Source organism: Somniosus microcephalus, chromosome 12 (genome assembly GCF_052327205.1).
Source record: "Somniosus microcephalus isolate GS21.2 chromosome 12, FLI_Smic_1.0, whole genome shotgun sequence".
NCBI classification, from domain to species: Eukaryota; Metazoa; Chordata; class Chondrichthyes; order Squaliformes; family Somniosidae; genus Somniosus; species Somniosus microcephalus.
This window is the reverse complement of record NC_140998.1, coordinates 103,341,053-103,363,819: the sequence shown is the minus strand read 5'-3', so window position 1 is coordinate 103,363,819 and position 22,767 is coordinate 103,341,053. Positions and strand designations below refer to the sequence as shown.

The following is a 22,767-nucleotide window of genomic DNA, read 5'->3' as shown; positions in this document are numbered from 1 at the left end:
TAAAAGTTAATTAGGAAAAGACCTAGAATGAAAGGAATTGGAGGAGGCTAAGGTATCCATCTTAGAATGGGCCATTTGCTAGATGAAGGTGAGATAGCGACTGGTTAATGTGCGACAGCTCTGGCTGGGGCCATGATTAAGAGAGACAGGGCCGGGCTGGGCCTTGTACTTGCTGGGTTAAGGAGGGTAGAGTCAAAAGAGATAAGATGGATTCCAATGGAGGAACCTTCAAAATGTAAAAACAAGAAAGATAAATTGGATGAAGTAATGAGACCCTCTTTTGGGGAGGGCTTTCATCCAAGAACCAGGACAAAGAACTTGAGCTGTCATTGGTTGATGAAGCTTTAGAGGAACCTCTATAGGTTAAATGGTCTTGTCAATAACTTGGCCTCAGGCCCACCCCTAAAAAGAGAATAAAAAGTGACACCCCAAGGGCTTGCCCACAGACGGTGGAAGGGAGAGCCGAACAGAAGTTGCAAAGAGAAGTTGAGCTGGTCAAACGCTCTTTTGAGAGTTATCCCATGCTCACCATCAGAGGCTCTAGAGAGAGAGAAAGAGAGAGAGAGAGAGAGAGAGAGAGAGGCCAGAAGCCAGAGAACTGTTCATGCATGCCAGCCATCTGTCTTTTCGGGTCCGGTACCAGCTGTTTGTCACGGTTGTATGTTTTTGCTGTATTACAGGAAACTCTTTGGTATCTGGCACTGACGGGACTGGAATGGTGCCGGTTGATTAAAAATTCCGGATGATGGAGAGGGTTATCTACCGAGGCTATTTTTAACAAACAAAGAGTCAGACTCCTGTTATTGAGGTGTTCGGACTTCCGACAGCGCCAAGAAGCCGAGTAGTGGCAGTTTGGAGAACTACCCCCACTGACTAACTCGGCCACCATGGGAGACTCGGACTCAGACTTGGCAACATTGCCAGTTATTGAGGTGTTGTTTTTGGAGCGAGAATTTTGCCGGTTAATAGAGAATTCCGGATATCTAGGTGCCGTTTAAATGAGAGTTTCCTGTACTAGTGTATTATATTCCATCCTAAGCTCCGATTAAACACAATATACCCACCATACTGGTTTGCACTCCATCCTGTTTACCAGAGATACGTGAATCTCTACAAGGCTAGATAAGCATATGAGGGAGAAGGGAATAGAGGGTTATGCTGATAGAGTTAGGTGAGGAAAGACAGAAGGAGGCTCGAGTGCAGCTTAAACTGGCATGGACTGATTGGACAGAATGGCCTGGTTCTGTGCTGCATATTGTATGTAATTCAATGTAATGGGGCACCCATTGCCAGGTCAGTCACATACATTGCTGCCCGGGATGCCCTAATATCACGATGGTTCAGCTAGTGTTGACACACACAGGAAAACATAAGAAATTAAATCCTGCAGTCCACTCCCAGCAGAAGGACAAGATGTGGAAGTAGTGCTAATCAATTCATTTTATGTGGCATTATAAAAAAAGGAAAGTTAACAATGTAACATTTTGTCAAACACCCATGTACACACCCTTGGTGAATTACAATTTCTTAAACTTAACACTTCTGTGCGGTGCATCCTGTGTGGCTTCAGCAGAGGTAGAGGCAGGCTGCTCAGATCCCTGCCTTGACTGCTGAGATGCTTTTGGCCTACGCCCTTTGGGTTTTGGAGCCCTTGAGGGCCACGCCAAAGCTGACCTGCACCTATGCAGGGGCAGATTTAGCCATCGGGAGACAAGGCAGCATGTCGGGTATTACCTGAGGTGGGATGGGGTGGGGGGGGTGCAGGAGAGGGAGGACAATGGGTGAGAAGTGGGAGCACTTTGAGTGGAGTTCCCACTTCCATGTCCCCTTTTGCAATCATCCCTCTCCTGGGGCAGCACCACATCATTCCTACCGCTCTGCTGCAAACTAGCTTGGTGGAAATTAGTGATGCGTTGTAAGGCTACGGGTAAGGTATCTGTCATCCTGCTTTAAAAAATCCCAAAATGTTTTCCAGGTAGGTTTATGAAAAAAAGAGATTTGGAGGGATGACCAAAAGCTTAGTGGAAGAGATGGGTTTTGAACAGGTTTTTAGAGGAGGAGGGAGGGGTGGAGACGAAGAGCAGTTTAGGGAGGGAATTCCAGCAGGGCACAGTCACTGTAGGTTCTGCCAGCAATGGTGGGGCGAAAGGGGATGCACAAAAGGCTGGAGTCAGGAGAGTTTAAGGCAGTATAGTGCTGGAGGAGATGGCAGATATAGGATTGGGAAGGATGTGGAGAGATTCAAAAATAAGGACAACAATTTAAAATTGGAGGCTTTGGGGACTGAGGAGTGAATGTAGATCAGAGAGGACTGGGGCACTGGGTTTGCAGGACAGTCCAGGACAGGATATGTGCCCCTGACTCTTCATGGAAAAAAAATCATATAATGGATGGCTTGTGCGTGACAAAACTTAACTCCTGCTTTCATGGATAATGACCCCACTAAGAGCGGCTGGAATAACAGTAGAGGAGCACTACAAGTCTCAACAAGATTGATCATCGAGAGGGCTTGGACAGGTCAGGAGTGGCTCGGCAGTATGCTCCAGGTCATGCATAATTGTAGCGTGCTCCAAGGTTCCATGATGTTGCACTGCAGGCCTTAGTGGTGGAGGTGGGCAGGAGGAGAAAGTTCCTCTATCCACAAGTGACCAGGAGGTCCTCCAGACAAACTCTGCGAAGGCAATAGGAGCAAATATCCATGGCAGTCAATGCCAGGAGTCAAGCCCCGAGGACCTGGATGCAGTGCCACAAGAGGTTCAATGGCTGCACACGAGTGGTCAAGGTCAGTGAATTCATCTTCAAAAGCCATATCCCACCAACTGCACCACTAGCCTTACACACTGCTCAATGCACCACACTCCCATCACTCACCTACTAACAATCTCTTATCAAATAGGACTCATACCTTACATTCATAGCTTCACCTCACCCTCACACACTGAGCACTGCTGCAAGCCACACACCAACTATTTGACTTTGACAGGCATATTTTATAACCACAAAACTGTCACAAACACACTCCCCTTTTTCTTGCAGGAGAAGGTTGCGCATAACTTGCACCAGGAGGCTGAGCCTATGTTACACCTATTACTACCAGTTACATATAGTCTATCAGTGAGTTATTGTATAACTGTTGGTTATGATGGGAATCTGAGTGTAACCAGTATTGAATCAGGGATGGGGACTCACCAAAATGAATGCCAGCAAAATAACAGTAATAAAGAAAATAATGGCATGAAAGAGTGACAAATTCCCAGGACCAGATGGTTCCCATCCCAGGGGTTTAAACGAAGTAGGTGAGAACATTGCAGCGGCCCTAACTATAATCTTCCAAAGTTCTCTCGATTTGGGAACCGTTCCTTTAGATTGGAAAATTGTGCGTGACACTCCGCTATTTAAGAAAGGTGAGAGAGGGAAACCAGGGAATTATAGACCAGTTAGCCTAATATTATTTGTCGGGACATTACTAGAGTCTATAATCAAGGATAGAGTGACTGAACACTTTGAAAATTTTCAGCTGATCAGAGAGAGCCAGCATGGACTTTTAAAAAGTAGGTCAGGCCTGACAAACCTGATTGAATTTTTTGAAGTGGTGACTAAAGTAGTGGACAGGGGAATGTCTATGGATGTTAATTTATATGGACTTCCAGAAGGCATTTGATAAAGTCCCTCATAAGAGACTGTTAGCTAAGGTTGAAGCTCATGGAATTGAAGGCAAGTTATTGACCTGGTTAGGAAATTGGCTGAGCGGCAGAAGACAGAGAGTAGGGATAATGGGCATGTACTCTAATTTGCAGGATGTGACTAGTGGTGCCCCGCAAGGATTTGTGTTGGGGCCTCAACTATTCACCATATTTAGTAACGACTTAGATGATGGCATAGAAAGCCTCATATCCAAGACTGCCGATGACACAAAGATAGGCGGCATTGTAAGCAGTGTAGATGGAAGCATAAAATTACAAAGAGCTATTAATAGATTAAGCGAATTGGCAAAACTGTTTGGAACTCTCTACTGTAAATGACAATTGATGCTAGGTCAATTGTTAATTTTAAATCTGAGATTGGTAGATTTTTCTTAACCAAAGGTATTAAGAGATATGGGGCAAAGGTCGGTATATGGAGTTAGGTCACAGATCAGCCATGATCTCATTCAATGGTGGAACAGGCTTGAGGGGCTAAATGGCCTACTCCTGTTCCTATGGGGGGAATTTTGCCAGTGCTTCCTATGGGGGGAATTTTGCCAGTGCTCAGGAGGCAGGTTTGCAGGCGGGACCGGTGGCAAAATTGCAAAGATTGACAGCGGGTCCCGAACCCACTGTCAAGCCACCTCCAAACAATCTTCCTGGGTGTCGCATTCCCGATTTGCACATGGACCCAACACCTAGCAGCAGAAGGCACTTAATTGCTTGTTAACAGATTGTTAACTGGCAGTTAAGAGGCTTTTTCCAATTTTGACAGGTCTATTGCGGGCTTCCCGACATCCGGAAACAACGCCGGGTAAGTGTGGCATGCTGTGGGTCTACTGTAATGTTTCTTCATTGCTGCAGCTGCAGAAGTGGTGTGAAGGATCCAATGGTACACTGGTGAGTTTCAGAGGTAAGAAAATGTTGGGAAAATCATTTTTAATGTATTTAGACTTTTCTGTAGGTAACAAGTTTTGAAGTGTTTGTGTAGTCCCACATCATTGGGAGAACCTCTCTCACCAGTGACAGATCGCTTCTGTAACCTCACCTGCAGCTGCCATCTGTTCTAGCCTAAGGAGGGAGTCACTGGAGAGCCTGGGTACAAGGGCTCACCTTTGTACAGTGAATGTCAGTGTTTGCAGCACCTCAATGCTGTCAAACACTGAAAAATTACCTGTCAAAAAAATTGTGTGTGGCCCCTTTAAGAAAACCGGCAAATGACATGTCATCAACTGATGTCATCTGACACCAACTTTCTCTTAATTGGCCGGCAAGCCCACAGGGTGGGCTTAACAAGGTGAATTGACGCAAAATAGCGTCTGTGCATCGGACGTTGTTGGGGGCAGGATCGGAACTCGGAAGGCTGCTGTCCCGCCCCCCAAGCCGCATCGACAGGTAAAATCCAGCACTATGTTTCTATTTGTAATAAGAGCAAATTCAGTGAGTTACTATTAGCTACTGGTGGAATCAAAGTTCCTCGCACCTTTGGTTTCCCCTCTTCCCCACCTTCAGTTTACCTTTTCCTCCTGCTCACAGGTTGGGTTCCTGGTTCTCTGAACTTCACACACAACAGCTGCTGGACGAATCCACGAGCAAAGACACTTAACCAAAGGGGACCCAATCTTTATAAGGTAAATACAATAACATTTGCAGACATCACGTGGTCAGAATGTCATGTGATCAAACTTCCAGGAATGCCTCCAATTAAGAATAGAAAAACAGAATATTTCTAAATGGTGAGAAGCTATTAAATGTTGGTGTTCAGAGAGATTTGGGTGTCCTAATGCAAGAAACACAGAGGCCGCGATTTTACTTACCTTGGCGGGTCCGTGGCAGGCGACGTTGGTGGTGGGTCCTGACCCCGCTGCTGGCTCCATCCTGCTCTGTGAAATGAATTTCCCTTGATGGGGCTTGTTAAGCCCGCCCAGCACATTTCCCAACTCAATTAGGGTCTGGTGATGTCACTTCATGACACGTCATCAGCCAGTTTCATTAAAGGGATCATGGCCACATTTGTTTTGACATTTGTGCTGTTGGTGTTCTACAGCACTGAGGTGCTGCAAACACTGACAATGACTGCACAAAGGCACAGGGCTGCACCCAGGCTCTCCCATCACTCCCTCCACATGCTTAGTTCAGCCATGATCTTATTGAATGGTGGAGCAGGCTCGAGGGACCATATGGCCTACTCCTGCTCCTAATTCTTATGTTCTTATGTTCAACCAGAGTTGGAAACCCGATGTCTTTGTGAAATGAAGGAGTCTGAGACATTGCTCCTCAGAGAAGGTCAGGTAGGAGAATTGCTCTAAGAAGACCCACTGTGGGTATGACCTCCAACAGAGTGCCCTACCTCTTCTCCCAGCAGCTCCTGTGCTCTCTTGTCTTCTTTGCAGCTCTTCTCATCCTCCAGCCCCAAGGGCAGACCTACCTGACCACCAGAGAATGCAGTAAATTGTTGTGAATGTAGGCAAAAGCAGTCCAGCACCAGCAAAATCTTCTTCTCAAAAGTCACAAATCAGTTTTATTAGTCAGAAAACAGGCCAAAAACACCCAGAAGTTAACCAGAGTCCTAAAAGGACAAACCAGCAACTAAGCTGGATATAGTGGATGAGCCCTTTAAATAGTGCTGCCTAAGGATCCTTCCTGCCTGTTACCACCATGAGTTGTTAGATAAGTTTATCATGTGACTGGTCAGGCACTGCGGCAGACTAATATCATAAAAGGGTCCTACAACAAGCATAGGACTCTTATTTAAATATTTCAATCATTGTTTAACATACATCTGGTGTATGCCCTTGATACCTACGGAGCAGCCCGAACCAATATAGCGGGTGGCACACTTCTGGCACGGAAAGAGCGTGTGCGTGAGCCCCGTCATACTGGACCCTTAAATGCCCGGTTTGTGACTGAAAAATGGGCGCGGTGCCTGCCAACTGTGGGTGTGTGTGCTGTGAAGAGGATGTCGAGAAACTCCAGGGTGATTTGGACATGTTGGGTGATTGGGCAGAAACATGGCAGATGCAATATAACGTGGATAAATGTGAGTTTATCCACTTTGGTGGTAAAAACAGGAAGGCAGATTATTATCTAAATGGCAGTAGATTGGGAGAAGGGGAAGTGCAACGAGACCTGGGCGTCCTTGTGCACCAGTCGCTGAAGATAAGCATGCAGGTGCAGCAGGCGGTTAAGAAGGCAAATGGTATGTTGGCCTTCGTAGCGAGAGAGTTTGAGTACAGGAACAAGGATGTCTTGCTGCAGTTGTACAGGGCCTTGGTGAGACCACATCTTGAGTATTGTGTGGAGTTTTGGTCGCCTTATCTGAGGAAGGATGTTCTTGCCATGGAAGGCGTTCGGCGAAGATTCACCAGGCTGATACCTGGGTTGGCAGGAATGACGTATGAGGAGAGATTGGGTCGATTGGACTTGTACTCGCTGGAGTTTAGAAGAATGAGAGGTGACCTCATTGAAACTTATAAAATTCTGACAGGACTGGACAGACTAGATGCAGGAAGGATGTTCCCGATGGTCGGGGAGTCCAGAACCAGGGGACACAATCTAAGGATAAAGGGTAGGCCATTTAGGACAGAAATGAGGCAGAATTTCTTCACCCAGAGAGTGGTGAACCTGTGGAACTCTCTACCACAGAAGGTGGTGGAGGCCAGTTCATTAAATATATTGAAGAAGGAGTTGGATATATTTCTTAAGGATAAAGGGATCAAGGGGTATGGGGAGAAAGCAGGGACTGGGTACAGAATTTGGATGATCAGCCATGATTGCATTGAATGGCGGAGCAGGCTCGAGGGGCTGAATGGCCTGCTCCTGCTCCTATCCTCTATGTTTCTAATTTCTAGGCCAGTGTGTTTCAGCAGTAATGCTACCCTGCTGATTTTTTTTTACTTGATTATAGACTGTAACTTTTCTAAGTGTATGGTATTTGGAGGGCCTTACCTAAAAGTGCTGTGGCTGCCTCTTCTGCGTGTTATTGTCATCACTATGTTACAGGGCAGGAAGGAAGCATATTTTGCAGTGCTTTGAGTAAAGTGCCTTAGTCATCAGCAGCCACAGTTCTCTGCATGTACTAATAATCATTCTTCATGCGTCAGCTTGGTCTGTGAACATCCACAGAACAATTGACCATGGTCATCATAGCTAAGCATCATCCTATCTTTAGAAGTTTTCAAAAACATGCACTTCCTGGGGAGGTCAGTAGTAATCAGGAATATGATGCTAGCTGATTTTCCTCTGACCAGCTCAGGGGCACTGCAATGGTGGCCCAGCTGACATCAACTAACTCAGTGCAGGCAAGGGGAAGAATCGGTTCTACTTTACCTGCTTCTCTTTCATAAGATTTTCTCTCATCCTTCCAGAATACCAACCTTTCCATCTCCTCTTTACAGTATATAGCTGCTTCTTAAATGAGCCCCAAGTCCTGGTGTCAATCATCATTCCTGGCAACCCTTGGTCACCCTGTGTGTAAAGAAATACTTTTGACATTTATCCTAAACTTGCCCTTCACAATATTGAATCCGATCTCTTGTCCTGCCCTAGTGAATCCGCAGGTATTGTCCTGGGTGTGTTTGCTTTATCTCAGATGCCACTATAACGTCACTCTAAAAATTCTGCTTTGAGGCTGAAGAGCCCTAACTTTTCTAATCATTCTTCAAAGCTCAGCCTTTCAGCACTGAGAATCAGCCTTGCTTTTTCCAGTGCCTCGATGGCTCCTCCAGAACTGCACAGCCTCACCAGAACCCCCTGGCGGAGTTGCTCACTGGCGTGAGCCCCCAAAACCTCCATCAGGAATCTCCGCCTTGAAACTGGGGCCTTCTCTCAGAAATTCCTTCCATGCCATTCCATTCTGCTAGGTTAATGTGGAACAACTCGCCACTTCTTTTCCTGGGCGACCACAACTGCAACCCGAGCAAAGTACTATACAGGCTTAAACTCCACCGATTGGACAATATAGCACAGCATTCTCTTTGCTTTGTTAATTGCTGCTCTGCAATTGCTGGACATGGTCAAGGTAGAATATTCCACTTGTTGTGACGATTTGACATGGGAGTGATGCAATAAATCTACATCCTAGGGTACTTAAGGAAGTGGCCCTAGAAATAGTAGATGCATTGCTGGTCATCTTCCAACATTCAATGGAATCTGGAACAGTACCCATGGATTGGAGGGTAGCTAATGTTACCCCACTATTCAAAAAAGGTGGTAGAGAGAAAATGGGGAATTACAGACTGGTAAGCCTGACATCGATAGTGGGGAAAATGCTAGAGTCCATTATAAAAGATGTAATAGCAGAGCACTTTTAAACAGTGACAGGATTGGACAAAGTCAACATGGATTTACAAAAGGTAAATCGTGCTTGACTAATCGACTGGAATTTTTTGATGATGTAACTAGTAAAATAGATAGGGTGAACCAGTGGATGTGGTGTATTTGGACTTTCAGAAGGCTTTCGATAAGGTCCCACATAAGAGATTAGCATGTAAAGTTAAGGCACATGGGATTGGAGGCAAGGTATTGACTTGGATAGAGAACTGGTTGGCAGATAGAAAGCAAAGAGTTGGAATAAACGGGTCTTTTTCCGAGTGGCAGGCAGTGACTAGTGGGGTACCGCAGGGATCGGTGCTAGGACCCCAGCTATTCACAATATATATTAATGATCTAGACAAGGGAACTAGATGTAATATCTCCAAATTTGCAGACGACACAAAGCTGGGTGGGCGTGTGTGCTGTGAGGAGGATGCTGAGAAACTACAGGATGATTTGGACAGGTTGGGTGATTAGGCAGAAGCATGGCAGATGCAATATAACGTGGATAAATGTGAGGTTATCCACTTTGGTGTCAAAAACAGGAAGGCAGATTATTATCTGAATGGCAATAGATTGGGAGAAGGGGAAGTGCAACGAGACCTGGGTGACCTTGTGCACCAGTCGCTGAAGGTAAGCATGCAGGTGCAGCAGGCAGTTAAGAAGGCAAATGGTATGTTGGCCTTCATAGCGAGAGGGTTTAAGTACAAGAATAAGGATGTCTTGCTGCAGTTGTACAGGGCCTTGGTGAGACCACATCTTGAGTATTGTGTGCAGTTTTGGTCACCTTATCTGAGGAAGGATATTTTTGCCATGGAAGGAGTTCAGCGAAGATTCACCAGGCTGATACCTGGGATGGCAGGAATGATGTATGAGGAGAGATTGTGTCAATTGGGCTTATACTCATTGGAGTTTAGAAGATTGAGAGGGGATTTCATCGAAACCTATAAAATTCTGTCAGGTCTGCACAGACTAGATGCAGGAAGGATGTTTCTGATGGCTGGGGAGTCCAGAACCAGGGGTCATAGTCTAAGGATAAGGGGTAAGCCATTTAGGATTGAAATGAGGAGGAATTTCTTCACCCAGAGAGTGTTGAACCTGTGGAATTCTCTGCCACAGAGGGCGGTGGAGGCCAGTTCATTAAATATATTCAAGAAAGAGTTGGATATATTTCTTGAGGCTAAAGCGATCAAGGGATATGGGGAGAAGGCAGGGACAGGGTACTGAATTTGGATGATCAGCCATGATCTCATTGAATGGTGGAGCAGGCTTGAAGGGCCGAATGGCCTACTCCTGCTCCTATCTTCTATGTTTCTATGATTGAAACACCTACTGTAATTACATGTCGGTTCTTTAATAAATCTATATATTTTTAGAATTGTCTCACATAGTACTTCTGTATCAAACTCGCGAACTCAATCTCTACACTCTTTGGTGAGGAGTTGCAGAATTCTGGGGGAATTTTCCGGACCCTCATAACATCCGGAAGGTTACAGTCTAGCTAAACTCATTAAAAGTGCTATCTGGAGGACGGTAACATCTTCAGGTCGTTCCTTTCCTTTAGGGAGAGATAGCCTGGACCTTTGACCCAATTAAGCGTCTTTAGGATTCGGCTACCTCTAACTTTAGTTGAAGGTGAACATCTGGGGAATATGCCTGATCTGGGGGAGCCCTACAGGGGCTAGGACTAGTAATAATCCCTTTCAACAGCAGGTAGGAGTGTCCCACCTGTGTCCTCAGGTGTCAGGTACCAGCAGGTAAGAGTGTCCTACCTATGTCCTCAAATGGTCGGGGAATCCAGAACCAGGGGTCACAGTCTAAGGATAAGGGGTAGGCCTTTTAGGACAGAAATGAGGAGGAATTTCTTCACCCAGAGAGTGGTGAACCTGTGGAATTCTCTACCACAGAAGGCAGTAGAGGCCAATTCATTAAATATATTCAAGAAGGAGTTGGATATATTTCTTAAGGCTAAAGGGATCAAGGGGTATGGGGAGAAAGCAGGGACCGGGTACTGAACTTGGATGATCAGCCATGATCGCATTGAATGGCGGAGCAGGCTAGAGGGGCCGAATGGCCTACTCCTGCTCCTACCTTCTATATTTCTATGTTAAATGTTAACCTGATATAGGTTTTTATGGTAGCAAAATACTGTGGATGCTGGAAATCTGAAATAACAACAGAAAATGCTGGAAATACTCAGCAGGCCAGGCAGCATCTGTGGAGAGAGAAACAGAGTTAACGTTTCAGGTCTGGAACCCTTCATCAGAACTGGAAAAAGCTGGAGATGTAACAGATATTAAGCACGTGCAGAGACAGGGGTGGAGAGGTGGTGGGGGTGGGAGGGGAGGAAGGAATTGAAGGAATATACTGTGCTTATGTAAGAGGCAGGAAAGATAAAATGTTGCAAATGGGAATGGCAAAATCATACAGCATGAAACATGGGGGCAGGAGTTATAGTTTGAAATGGTTGAACTCAATATTGAGTCCAGAAGGCTGTAAAGTGCCTAATCGAAAGATTAGGTGCTGTTCCTCGAGCTTATGTTGAGCTTCATTGGAACAATGTAATAGGCCGAGGACAGAGAGATCAGAGTAGGAGTGAAGCGGAGAATTAAAGTGACAGGCGACCGGAAGCTCAGGGTCACCCTTACGAACGGAACGGAAGTGTTCCGCAAAGCGGTCGCCCAATCTGCGTTTGGTCTCCCCAAAGTAGCTTTGCGGAACACTTCCATTCAGTCCGTAAGGGTGACCCTGAGTTTCCGGTCGCCTGTCACTTTAATTCTCCGCTTCACTCCCACTCTGATCTCTCTGTCCTTGGCCTATTACATTGTTCCAATGAAGTTCAACGTAAGCTCGAGGAACAGCACCTCATCTTTCGATTAGGCACTTTACAGCCTTCTGGACTCAACATTGAGTTCAACAATTTCAAACTATAACCCCTGCCCCCATTTTTCATGCTGTATGATTTTGCCATTCCCATTTGCAACATTTTATCTTTCCTGCCTCTTACATAAGCACAGTTTGTCCCTTCAATTCCTTCCTAACCCCGCCCCCCCTCTCTGCACCTGCTTAATATCTGTTACATCTCCAGCTTTTTCCAGTTCTGATGAAGGGTCCCAGGCCTGAAACGCTAACTCTGTTTCTCTCTCCACAGATGCTGCCTGGCCTGCTGAGTATTTCCAGCATTTTCTGTTGTTATTTTATGTTTTTATGGTGTTGTCAGAGTGATCCACACTCCGTGAATAAAGTATCAAAACCCAGGAGTCAGATCAACTTGACAGGTTTTATTGGACAGCACACATGAGTAATACAAGCAAGTTATATGTCTATATACATTCACCCGCAGAATACTAATCGGGGTCTAGGAGCATCGTCAATCCAGCTCCTAATGCTGAGTTCGCTTACCTAAGGGTTCCATACCATATTTATACCTCTTCTTGAAACCCCTGTACAGCTTCTTTGATTCCCAGATGTCACTTGACTGTGTGAAATAGAGGGCCCCAGTGCTTATTTATACCAGTCCTCAAGACTACTGAATCATGCCCCAATTATTGTGTGTATTACACTCTCCACTAACTGTCCTTGTCCTCTCTGATCCTATTTGTGCTACTCTCCACCTACACCCTTTGTTCCTTCACATATGCTAACTACCCCATCCTGCTTTATGCCCGTCCCAGGCCATTTCGCCTGTCACTGTACACTGGGCAAACATTCTCTTCATATTTGCAAACACTTTCTGCTGAGGAGTGTGTTTCTTTAAAGTGTTAAATTCCTTCTTCCTACCAACACGCCACCGGATATACAAGCCATAAATATCTTTATCAGACTTCCCCTGTAGCTGGGGCGTATTTTAGTTTGAACTATTGCAGTCGGGAAGTAGGAGTCAAGTGTAGACAAAGCTAACTTCGGAGGCGCTCGGTCTGAGAAAGCTGCGCTAACGCAAATACTCTCGGGGAAACCCAACATGCTTCGTTTAGTGTTCATTTTACTTTGGTTACAGAATTATCTGCAAACGTCTGGGGTTCGTTCCCACGCAGCAACAGCAGCGTTTTGCAATGCTGGGATGTGTTACAGTTTGCACTGGGAAAGAGGCTCCTTTTTCCATGCAAAGAAACGGTGCGAAGACAAGCAAGGAATTCTGACCACCATGGAAAGTAAGGGCGAGGCAGAGAGCATTCGGCAGCTTTTAGCCAACAACGTGAAAGTTCCCTCACAAGCGCGTCACCTGTGGATAGGACTCCACAAGAAGACCAAACAGTGTCATATTGCTGAAAGGCCGTTACGTGGATTCTTCTGGGTCAATGGGAACGACCATTCCACCTACAGTTCCTGGATTCAGGAACCTCCGCGAACCTGCATACACGAGAGATGTGTGGGACTTCAGGTGAACTTCACAAACCAAGTCCAATTTGAATGGAAAGCTTCCTCATGTGTCACTAAAGGAAATGATGGTTTCATTTGCAAGTACCAAATGTGTGAAAGCCTAAATACTGATGTTGGAAAGGTCGTTTATAAAAAACCCCACCAGAGTGAGAGTCAGTTCTTGTCTGGTGTACCTCGAGGTTCACTGGCTGTCATTAGTTGCACCAGCGGCAAATCTATCGCTGTGAAGTGTGGGCTTCAGAAAGGGGAAATCAAGTGGTCATCTTCCAGAAACTTGGAATCTCTATGTAACAGCTGTTGGGAAAAAACAAATAATGGCTCTTGTCAAAATGGATGTTTTCAGACCGCCGAAGACTTCTTCTGTTATTGTGACAAGGGTTTTGTCGTGGACCAGCAGCAAAGCAAATGCGTTCCTGAGGGAGAATTGGGAAGTGGTTTTAATGAGTCGTCCAGGACTCATCTGACAGGCACCGAGAGAATGGCTGCTAACATCACTTCTTTTCCTGTTTCCACAGCAGCCACCAAAGCACCAACGACACATTTACCTCGTGCTGCTGAAAATTCAACAGTTACATTTTCTCCAACTTTCAGAGGTTCAGAACCAGGAAAGCAGGAAGCTCCCTCAAACGCGCCCTTCCTAATATATCAGGTCGTTATTGGGGTCTTAGTGTCGATGCTGCTGATTGCAATTGCGGTGATAATTATCAGGGAGCGGGGTAAAGGAGACACCCAGAAAACACAACCCAATGTACATCGTCTGGAGACTAAAAACACAGATTCTGTTCATCAAGTGAACGAAAACGCCGCGGAGAGAACAGTAAATGTTACAAATGAGAATCACTACGTGGAAACCCCTTCAGCGAGTGAAAATGAAGCTAACGTTCCCAAGGAAAATGGTGAAATAAGCGAGCCTGTAGCACACTGAGGAACCACACGGAGGCGCTCACTCTACAACTGCGATCTGTTAGACCGACGCCCACATGTAGTGCTGTGTGTTAACTTAAATGTACAGTAGATGATTTTTTAATGGAAATGTATAACGATCGTTAAAACTGGGGTAATTTATGTTTTATCTGGTTTGTGATGAAGGAAGTGTCGAATTTCTAACAGCAAATATTTAATGTGTTTTTTAGGCTAGAGCTAGTACTTTTGCTGAAAAGGATACACAGATAATGCAGGGCACTTAGATCAGGTGTAGTGCTGAGACGGTGCCCGTTGTAAATTGCAATTATATATTCAGTCATATCATAAGCTTAAACTGCTCGAGAGGAATAGATGTTTCCCCTCCCTTGTGCTTGCCGGTTTGTTGCTGCGAGTTACTTTGTGACTTTTTGTTAAATGAGACACCAGGAATATATATTAGGAATTTCTACAAGAAAAACATTGCAGGGACTTAGAAATAAAGGGCACGTGATCATATAGTTATTAACTATGCAAATATGCCAACAACCCAAGAAATTCAATAGGGAAATGCAGTTAATATTACTCCAACCACATAAAGTGGGTAGTTATATTGACATTGATCTGATGAGTAAATGTCGTTTCCAGGAAACGCACGTTGGGACGGTTGCCATTGAGGCGCCGCTGCTTTATACCAGCAAAGATACAGCTGAAATGTACTATGGTTTTGTTTAAAATAGGTACCGATATTTTCATTTAAATCTTAAAGAAATTAACGACGCTTAACACAGACTTGATCTTTAATGCGTTGGAGAGTTAGATAACACTTGGTTCAAATAATGACTCAGATCTGATCACTTTCTACTATAAAGTGCTATTTCTGAGCAATAGAAACGAGTAGGTAGATACATGGCAATGGACAACATTCTCAGAACAGATTGTGGCAATTCAGAAACCTGTCTAAACGGAAGTGTGTAATTGCACAAGATACATTTTTACAAACCAAACTTATATTCTTTAAACACATCTTTTCACACCACGTGTTTTACTTTTCCTGAGAGCTAATATACAGGCCCGTGTCAGTTAACATCACATCAATCTGCAAATAAAAAGCTATAGAAATCTGCTGGGGTTTCAGCTTTGATTTGATTCAGTAGTGTACCCCGTGCCGAGAAGGTTAACTGGGATGATATTTAGCAATAGGTTTCTTGCAAGAGGTGAACTACTGAACTGTCTGAAGGATGTCAATGGGGCTTTTAAACAACACAATGTAACTTTAAAGGGCTGGCACTGGCGCTGCCATTTCGAGTACTTTACCAGAAAATGTTAAAAGGGACGAGGTTGTTGCATCTACTCATCCGAGTCCTGACCATGAAACCAGACTGCCACTTCTGCTACGATAGCAAAATACTGCGGATGCTGGAAATCCGAAATAACAACAGAAAACGCTGGAAAAACTCAGCAGGCCAGGGCAGCGTCCGTGGAGAGAGAAACGTTTCAGGTCAGAAGGGTCCCAGACCTGAAACGTTAAGTCCGTGTCTCTCTCCACGGATGCTGCCCTGGCCTGTTGAGTTTTTCCAGCGTTTTCTGTTGTTATTTTGCCACTTGTGCTAACTCTCTTGAGGCTGTGGTGAACCAGCAGCCCTGTCAATGCCTATCGCACTTTGAAATGTGCGTCGTTCTTTTTGTTTGCCTGAACAAATAGGAATTGCTGCTAGATATATATATTATCTATATATATAGAATGGAATACAAAAGCGTGGATTCAGATTTCAGACACATTTTAGCTCTTAATGTTGTAACTTAGAAGAGTTGCTTTTAGTTCCAGTTGGTCCTTACTTGCCATCTCTACAGGTTTACATCTAATATTTGAAAAGTACCTCTCCCCTTGTTGTAAACAATACAACTTGGAAAGAGGGATAGTAAAAGGGACAGAGAGTAGCTCGTGTGAAGAGAAACACCGCACAGACTGGACCGGCTGAAGCTGTAACATTCTATGAATTACTTCTTCTATTAAAATGCAGAATAGGGATAAAATCACCCTCGAATTATTTAACCATTAAGTCCTGGAGAAATCAGGGCTGAGATAGGGTTCTTGTGCAGCAATTGTACTCATTGAAAGGCGCAATAAAAGTCGATTTTAATTGTCGAAAGAAGGTGTATTTTAGACGAGTTATGATACAATCCTTCATTTCCCAGGCGAAGCAAGGTCTACTCCGGCAGTTATATTCTGCGGGTTTTCAGTACCTATGGAGCAAAAATCACAAACTGACTTTCACCATCCAGTTACTTTTAAGAATTGTCATTGGCTCTCGATGTGAAACTACGTATAGTTACAAGGCGATGGGGAATTCAGTGGGGGAATCTTAAAAAATAGTTTTAAAATACGACATTACTAACATTCTCAAAGAACCCCGTACCCAAAACACATTTTAAATGAATCTTACATTTTGCCAACAACAGCACGAAGCTGCCAGTGTGGTTCAGGCGCGACAATATTTTACGTTCCCCTCAACCTGAGTTAAAGAGGAAGCTTCACAAAAATAACCGACCACCGAAAGATACAAATAGCTGAAGACTCGCGGCCTTGATAAACAGCGGTGTAAAAATCTCATCGCTCGCACCTCACAACCTAAAGCAAGAGAGTGGGGGGGAAATCAGGAAACCTAACACGGCGACAGCAATCCGTCCCGCCAATAAGGAACAGGTGGAACCAGGCCCACACAGGCGGCGGTTTTCTCCGTTACTGCAGCCCTGCCTTGTGATCTCTCACAGGGTGGTGGTCCTTGAGGTACACGTACCGTTGCGATACACACTGTCCGACTCCAGGGGGTCCTGTTGGAAGTCTTCCACGCTGTATGCTCTGCTTTTGAGAGCCGTGGCGTAGTAATCTATGGGCTCCTCGGCAACATTGTCCATCCAGCGGAGGCACAAGATTCTCTGGAACGATCTCTTGAAGTTGTCCGAGAGAAAGCCGTAGAGGATGGGGTTGGCACAGCTGTTGGCATATCCCAAGATGACGGAGAGCTGGCTGACAGTGGCATCTTGTTGCCCCACAAAGACATTCACTAACTGAACTATGTAAAATGGCATCCAGCACATCACAAACACAGTCACGACCATCATCACCATCAGGGTGATCTTTCTCTCCGATTTCTTACGCTGTTGCCAGCCTGCTTTAAGAGCCACCACTCTCATTTTGACAATGATGAGGATGTAGCACATGCAGATGGCGACGACGGGAATGAGAAACCCCATTAAAAACGTGTAGACCACGAACACCGCTCGCCACTGCTCGGTCGGCTTCGGCATCTGTATATTGCAAGCAACCGAGCCATCGGAGTTGGTGGCTGTGTCTGCAAAGATAATGATGGGCAGGATAACCAAAATGGACATGAGCCACACTGCGAGGTTGACCATTTTAGCTATGGTGGGTCTCCTGTAACTGGCAGCTTTGATGGGGTGCACCACAGCAATGTATCTGTCCACACTGAGGACAGTGAGGCAGTAGATGCTGGTGAACATGTTGATGGCATCCACGCTGAGGACCAGGCGACAGAGCAAAGAGCCAAAAGGCCAGTGACCCAGCAAGGTTGAGGTCACCAGAAAGGGCACGCTCAGCATGAGCAGCTCATCGGCGATGGCCAAGTTCAAGATGTATATGTTGGTAGCCGTCTTCATTTTGGCATACCTTAGGATCACGTATACGACTAAGGAATTTCCACATAGTCCAACAAAGCATACGACTGAATAGATGAATGAGATAAGTATGGCACTGCTGTAGGTTCCGCTTGAAGTCCCATTCTGAGTAAAATTGGCAGTGCCCATGGCATCATCCAGGATGGCGAGGTGCTTGGCGGAGTCATTGGGCAACATCTTCTGAGAATCCAGCGCAAAGCTTTCCCTTCTCAAATCACTCCTTGCTCGTATCTTGCTGACAATCGGAAGGGCATCTCCTGGAGCTCGCTTCTTTCCTTCTGCGCATTCTGACTCTGAAGTGTATGAACTGGTGAGTGAATAGGTAGAAGTCTGGAGCCAGGGGTCGGCGCTATGCAGCGGTCTTCTCTCGCAGCCAAACTACAGAGGAATTAAGTGTTGTCTTTTTAACCAGTGATTAACAGCCAAACGTCAGCAGCGGCAAACTGGCGATGCACATTACGTATCTACAGGCAGCCGAAGCGACAGGAGCTGGTCTTAGTGTCAGCGAGAAAGCAAGCTGCCCCAGAGATCGCGCACCTCATTCAGCTGATGGATGTGCTCCCTCTGAACTAGATGCACAGTATACTTCTTGGAAGCGAGCGGTGTGAGCAGCTTTATCAATCGCGAAGGGCATCTCGCCGACTTCCTCAGGTATTGGTGCAAATTCCGAGTCACGTGTACAGTTAGTCACAGAATACATGGTAACTAAGCACCGTGTTAAAATCCCTGCGTCTATACGGTGTAAAAGTTAATCCAAGAATGGCAGTGCTATAGAAATCTAAGGGTGCATAAACTGCACTATTAGAATAATTTATAATTTCACACTATAGTAATGTAGTTTTATCTCTAAATGTAGGCTGTATCATGAAAGGCGGGCATTACTGAATATGGCTCTTTGCAATTTATTATTTCCCCCCGTAGGCAGTATTGAGCAGGGCACGAGTGCATCGATCCTCTCGCAACAAGTTCTGTATATTAGTGCCTACACCACGCTGTTTCAGCGCCTAGCCTTTAATGTAAACAGTTCTATTGAGGGATGAAATTTGCAATGATTTTATAACCCTCCTTCTGAAAATGACAGTAGAAGCAGTGATCTCCACGGGAGTCCGTTGTTCAGAGCAAATCCCAGCAATTATCCGTGGCTGCTGTTTGCACACAGCTGATCTAGATTTTATTGTTATATTATGGCTAATTTAACCTCCTGTTTAAATGCTTAAATCAGCTTGTAATACATTTATTGATTGTATTCTCTTTGTATTTGTCGTGTCACTGAACCAGTAACGTTTTGGGTTGTCAGTCTATTGATAATTTAACTAATAAAGTGGACTTTCTGTACATAATTATTTGACCAGAATTGCCTTTATACCTCAACGTTACTCTGTACATTTTTGGAACCACAGGTTAAAATTTGGATGTGCTTTCCAGCAACATTTATTTTCACATACACTAATATATTTTAGTTTATTTCAATATCATTTTTACTCATTCAAAGTTTGGGGATTTAATGATTAACTTTAACCATTAAAATTATAGGAATTTAATAGTGCCACGCTTTTATAATTAACAAACTACTAGTGTGTTGGAGATGTTTTTATTTTAATAACTTCCCTTTCAACATTCAGTTTAAATTTAAAGCATTGTCTATATTAATATATAATATATGATGATGTCATATTTCTCTCATTATAAAACTTCTGTTTATTAGTGCCAACACCACGCTATCTCCCATTACAACTCCCATCTGAAAACATCAATCAATAAAATACATATTTTTGGATTTTTTTTCAAACAATAGGCATTGATATTTCTCTGGACATTCATTGTATCATATTTCTACAGTTCATCAAAATCAAATCAAATCAAATCAACTTTTATTGTCATTGTTAGTGCACAAGTGCAGTACAACGAAATGTAGGCTTGCGGCTCCCGAGAGTGTACATTTGGATTAAGACATTTAAACATTCAACATACATTTGGCTTGTAGTGTATTAACATAAATATGACCATAATAAAGTGCATTGGCAGATGTGCAGGCTTTAGAGTTTATTTGTGGAGTTCAGTAGGATGACAGCCCTGGGAAAGAAGCTGTTCCTAAATCTGGTCGTACGGGTGCGAATGCATCTGTAGCGTCTCCCAGATGGTAGGAGGGCGAACAGACTGTGGCTGGGGTGGGTAGGGTCTTTGATGATGGACCATGACCTCCGTAGGCAGCGTTTCTGGTATATGTGCTCTGTGGTCAGTAGCCGGGTGCCGGTAATGCGTTGGGCAGTTTTGACTACCCGCTGCAGGGCTTTCCGGTCATAATAGCTACAGCTGCCATACCATACTGTGATACAGTTTGTCAGGATGCTCTCTATAGTACAGCGGTAAAAGTTAGAGAGGATCAGGGGTGACAGATTACAGCCCTTCAGCCTCCTTAAGAAATATAGGTGCTGCTGGGCCTTCTTCACCAGAGAGGAGGTGTTGAGGGACCAGGAGAGGTCTTCCGTGATGTGGACTCCGAGGAACTTAAAGCTGTCCACCCTTTCCACCACAGCCCATTGATGTGGATGGGGGTGTGACTTCTGCCTTTAGACTTCCTGAAGTCCACAATGATTTCTTTTGTTTTCTTGATGTTAAGGGCCAGGTTGTTATCGGTTATCATGGGTTGCACTAAACATTTCTATCCATAAATATCCACAATGTCTTCCCTCTAACATAAAGGACTCAATTCTTACATGGAGCTGCATCTACCAACCCAACCAAGCACTCAGTAAACTTGACAAATAAAGCAACTACAACAACAACTTGTATTCATATAGTGCCTTTAACTAAGGAAAATGTCCCAAGGTGCTTCACAGGAGAATAATCAGACAAAAATAGACCCCAGCCAAAGAAGGAGATATTAGGATGGGTAACTAAATGCTTGATTAAAGTGGAAGGTTTTAAGGAGGGTCGTAAAGGAGTATGGGTAGGAGAGTTTATATGGAGGGAGAGTTTAAGGGAGAAGAGGAGGGGAGTTCTGATGGTAGTTGAAATCACCAAGGATGAGAAGTCGCTCGGTACGGAGGATGAGGGAGGAAAGGGATGAGGATATCTCAGTGAGAAACTTGGGTTGGGCTTGGGTTGTTGAGATTCACGTATCTCTGGTAAACAGGATCAAGTGCAAACCAATATGGTGGGTATATTGGCCTAGAAATTCAGTGGGCTTTGCGCCCAGTTACCGCCCAAAGAGGGCTTCTGCGCCAGTCTGCAAACTTCAGGCGAACTTCATTGACGCGCTAATTGCGGCGGTAGCCGTTAGCGCTGCGCCGCCACCGATGACATCATCGGTGTGCGCAGCACCCCGGTACCGCCCCGACACCGGCCCGACCCCCATCTTCAGTAGCGGCCGCCTCTTCCGTGGCGGCCGCTAATAACATTCGGAGACCGGGTCCGTACAGCAGCCTTAGTGGGGCGCTTTAAGGTGGAGGTGCGGCCGGCCGCTTTTTCGGCGGCCGCCTGCCCGCACCTCCTTCCCCGGCCTCCTCCACCCACCCCCCCCGCGGCATTGCCGGCTGGTTTCCGGGAGCCCAGCACTTCTCCGTTGTGCTGGGCTCTTTTGCCGGCACTCGCGATCGGGGCTCCGGCTGCTGCAGGCACCTCCCCCTTAAGAGAGGGAGGAAGGCCTGCAGTACCGCAGCCTGCCGCTCCGCTGCGGGTGGCGCTGCGGCCACTAGCGCGCCGATATTCAGTTTCAGCGCCCCAAGCGGGGGCGGCCACACCCTTGAACAGCGGCCGTCCTCGACTTTGGGCGCTGAAACTGAATATCGGCTGGGCGCGAGTGGCTGCGCGCCCAGCGGTAAATTCTGGCCGCCAGCGAGCTGGCGGGGCTGTAGCTAATTTCTAGGCCATTGGCCTAGAAATTGGGTTCTGGCGCAGCAACGGCTTTAGCGCCGGAAGTTAGTGCCGGAGCTAAGTCGCGCTGGTCGGGCCCAAAATTCAGTACTTCTGCGCCCAAACGGCTGCCGGCACTGCTGAAAGCTGTTAGCGCCTGAAAACTGGCGCTATGCGCTGAATTTCGGCGCTATCCCAGTGCTGCGGCGCCCGCTGCGGTGCGGCAGGTTCGGGAAGTGCAGGCCTCCTCCTTCCCTTAAGGAGGAGCTGCCTGCACCCGGCCGCGGCCCGCGGTAATCTTATTAAAAATGAGCCCGGCACCTCGGACAAGTGCCGGGCTTGCTTATGTTCCGGGGGGGGGGGGGGAAGTCCGGGGAGTGAGCTGCGGCCAGGCGGGCGGCGGGAAAGCGGCCGGCCGCCGCGGGGCCTTTAATGCGCCGGCGCAAACTTGTGCAAGGCACCTCTGCCAGAACGTTGCTTGCGGCTGCCACGGGCGAGGCGGCCGCAAGTCAATTTCCCAGTTCGGGCGGGTTCCCATGGCAACCGGGACGCTGCGCACACCGATGACGTCATCGGTGCCGGCGCAGCGCTACCGGTCTACCGCGGCGGAAGGGCCCCAGGCAATTTAGGCGCTGGCGCCAATTGCAGCGCTAGGCCCTATAGCGCCGCAAAATCGGCGCTAAGGGCACTGAATTTCTAGGCCATTGTGTTTAATCAGAGTTTAAGATGGAATATAACACACTAGTAGTAATACAGCAAAAACATACGACCGTGACAAGCAGCTGATATCAGACCCGATCGGACAGACGGCTGGCATGTGTAAACAGTTCTCTGGCTTCTGGTCTCTCTCTCTCTTTCTCTCTCTCTCTCTCTCTCTTGGGCCTTTGATGGTGAGCATGGGATCACTTTTGAAAGAGCGTTCGACCAGCTGTTCGGC

General features: G+C 46.0%; 2 protein-coding genes across 2 annotated transcripts; one reads left to right on the top strand and one right to left on the bottom strand.

Moving 5' to 3' along the window:
* The first annotated feature begins 12,860 nt into the window (after positions 1–12,860).
* On the top strand, positions 12,861–15,402 carry LOC147109435 (complement component C1q receptor-like). Its single transcript, XM_086003356.1, has one exon. It carries the CDS (start codon positions 12,958–12,960, stop codon positions 14,299–14,301), a length of 1,344 nt encoding a protein of 447 aa, XP_085859482.1. The 5' UTR covers positions 12,861–12,957; the 3' UTR covers positions 14,302–15,402.
* A 476-nt stretch (positions 15,403–15,878) lies between these two features.
* sstr1a (somatostatin receptor 1a) lies at positions 15,879–18,152 on the bottom strand. The gene has a single exon (XM_086003357.1). It carries the CDS (start codon positions 18,150–18,152, stop codon positions 17,046–17,048), a length of 1,107 nt encoding a protein of 368 aa, XP_085859483.1. The 3' UTR covers positions 15,879–17,045.
* Positions 18,153–22,767: the final 4,615 nt, after the last annotated feature.

Coding starts and splice junctions, on each gene's coding strand:
- LOC147109435 (XM_086003356.1), top strand. CDS start 12,958: ATGCTTCGTTTAGTGTTCATTTTACTTTGGTTACAGAATTATCTGCAA.
- sstr1a (XM_086003357.1), bottom strand. CDS start 18,152: ATGTTGCCCAATGACTCCGCCAAGCACCTCGCCATCCTGGATGATGCC.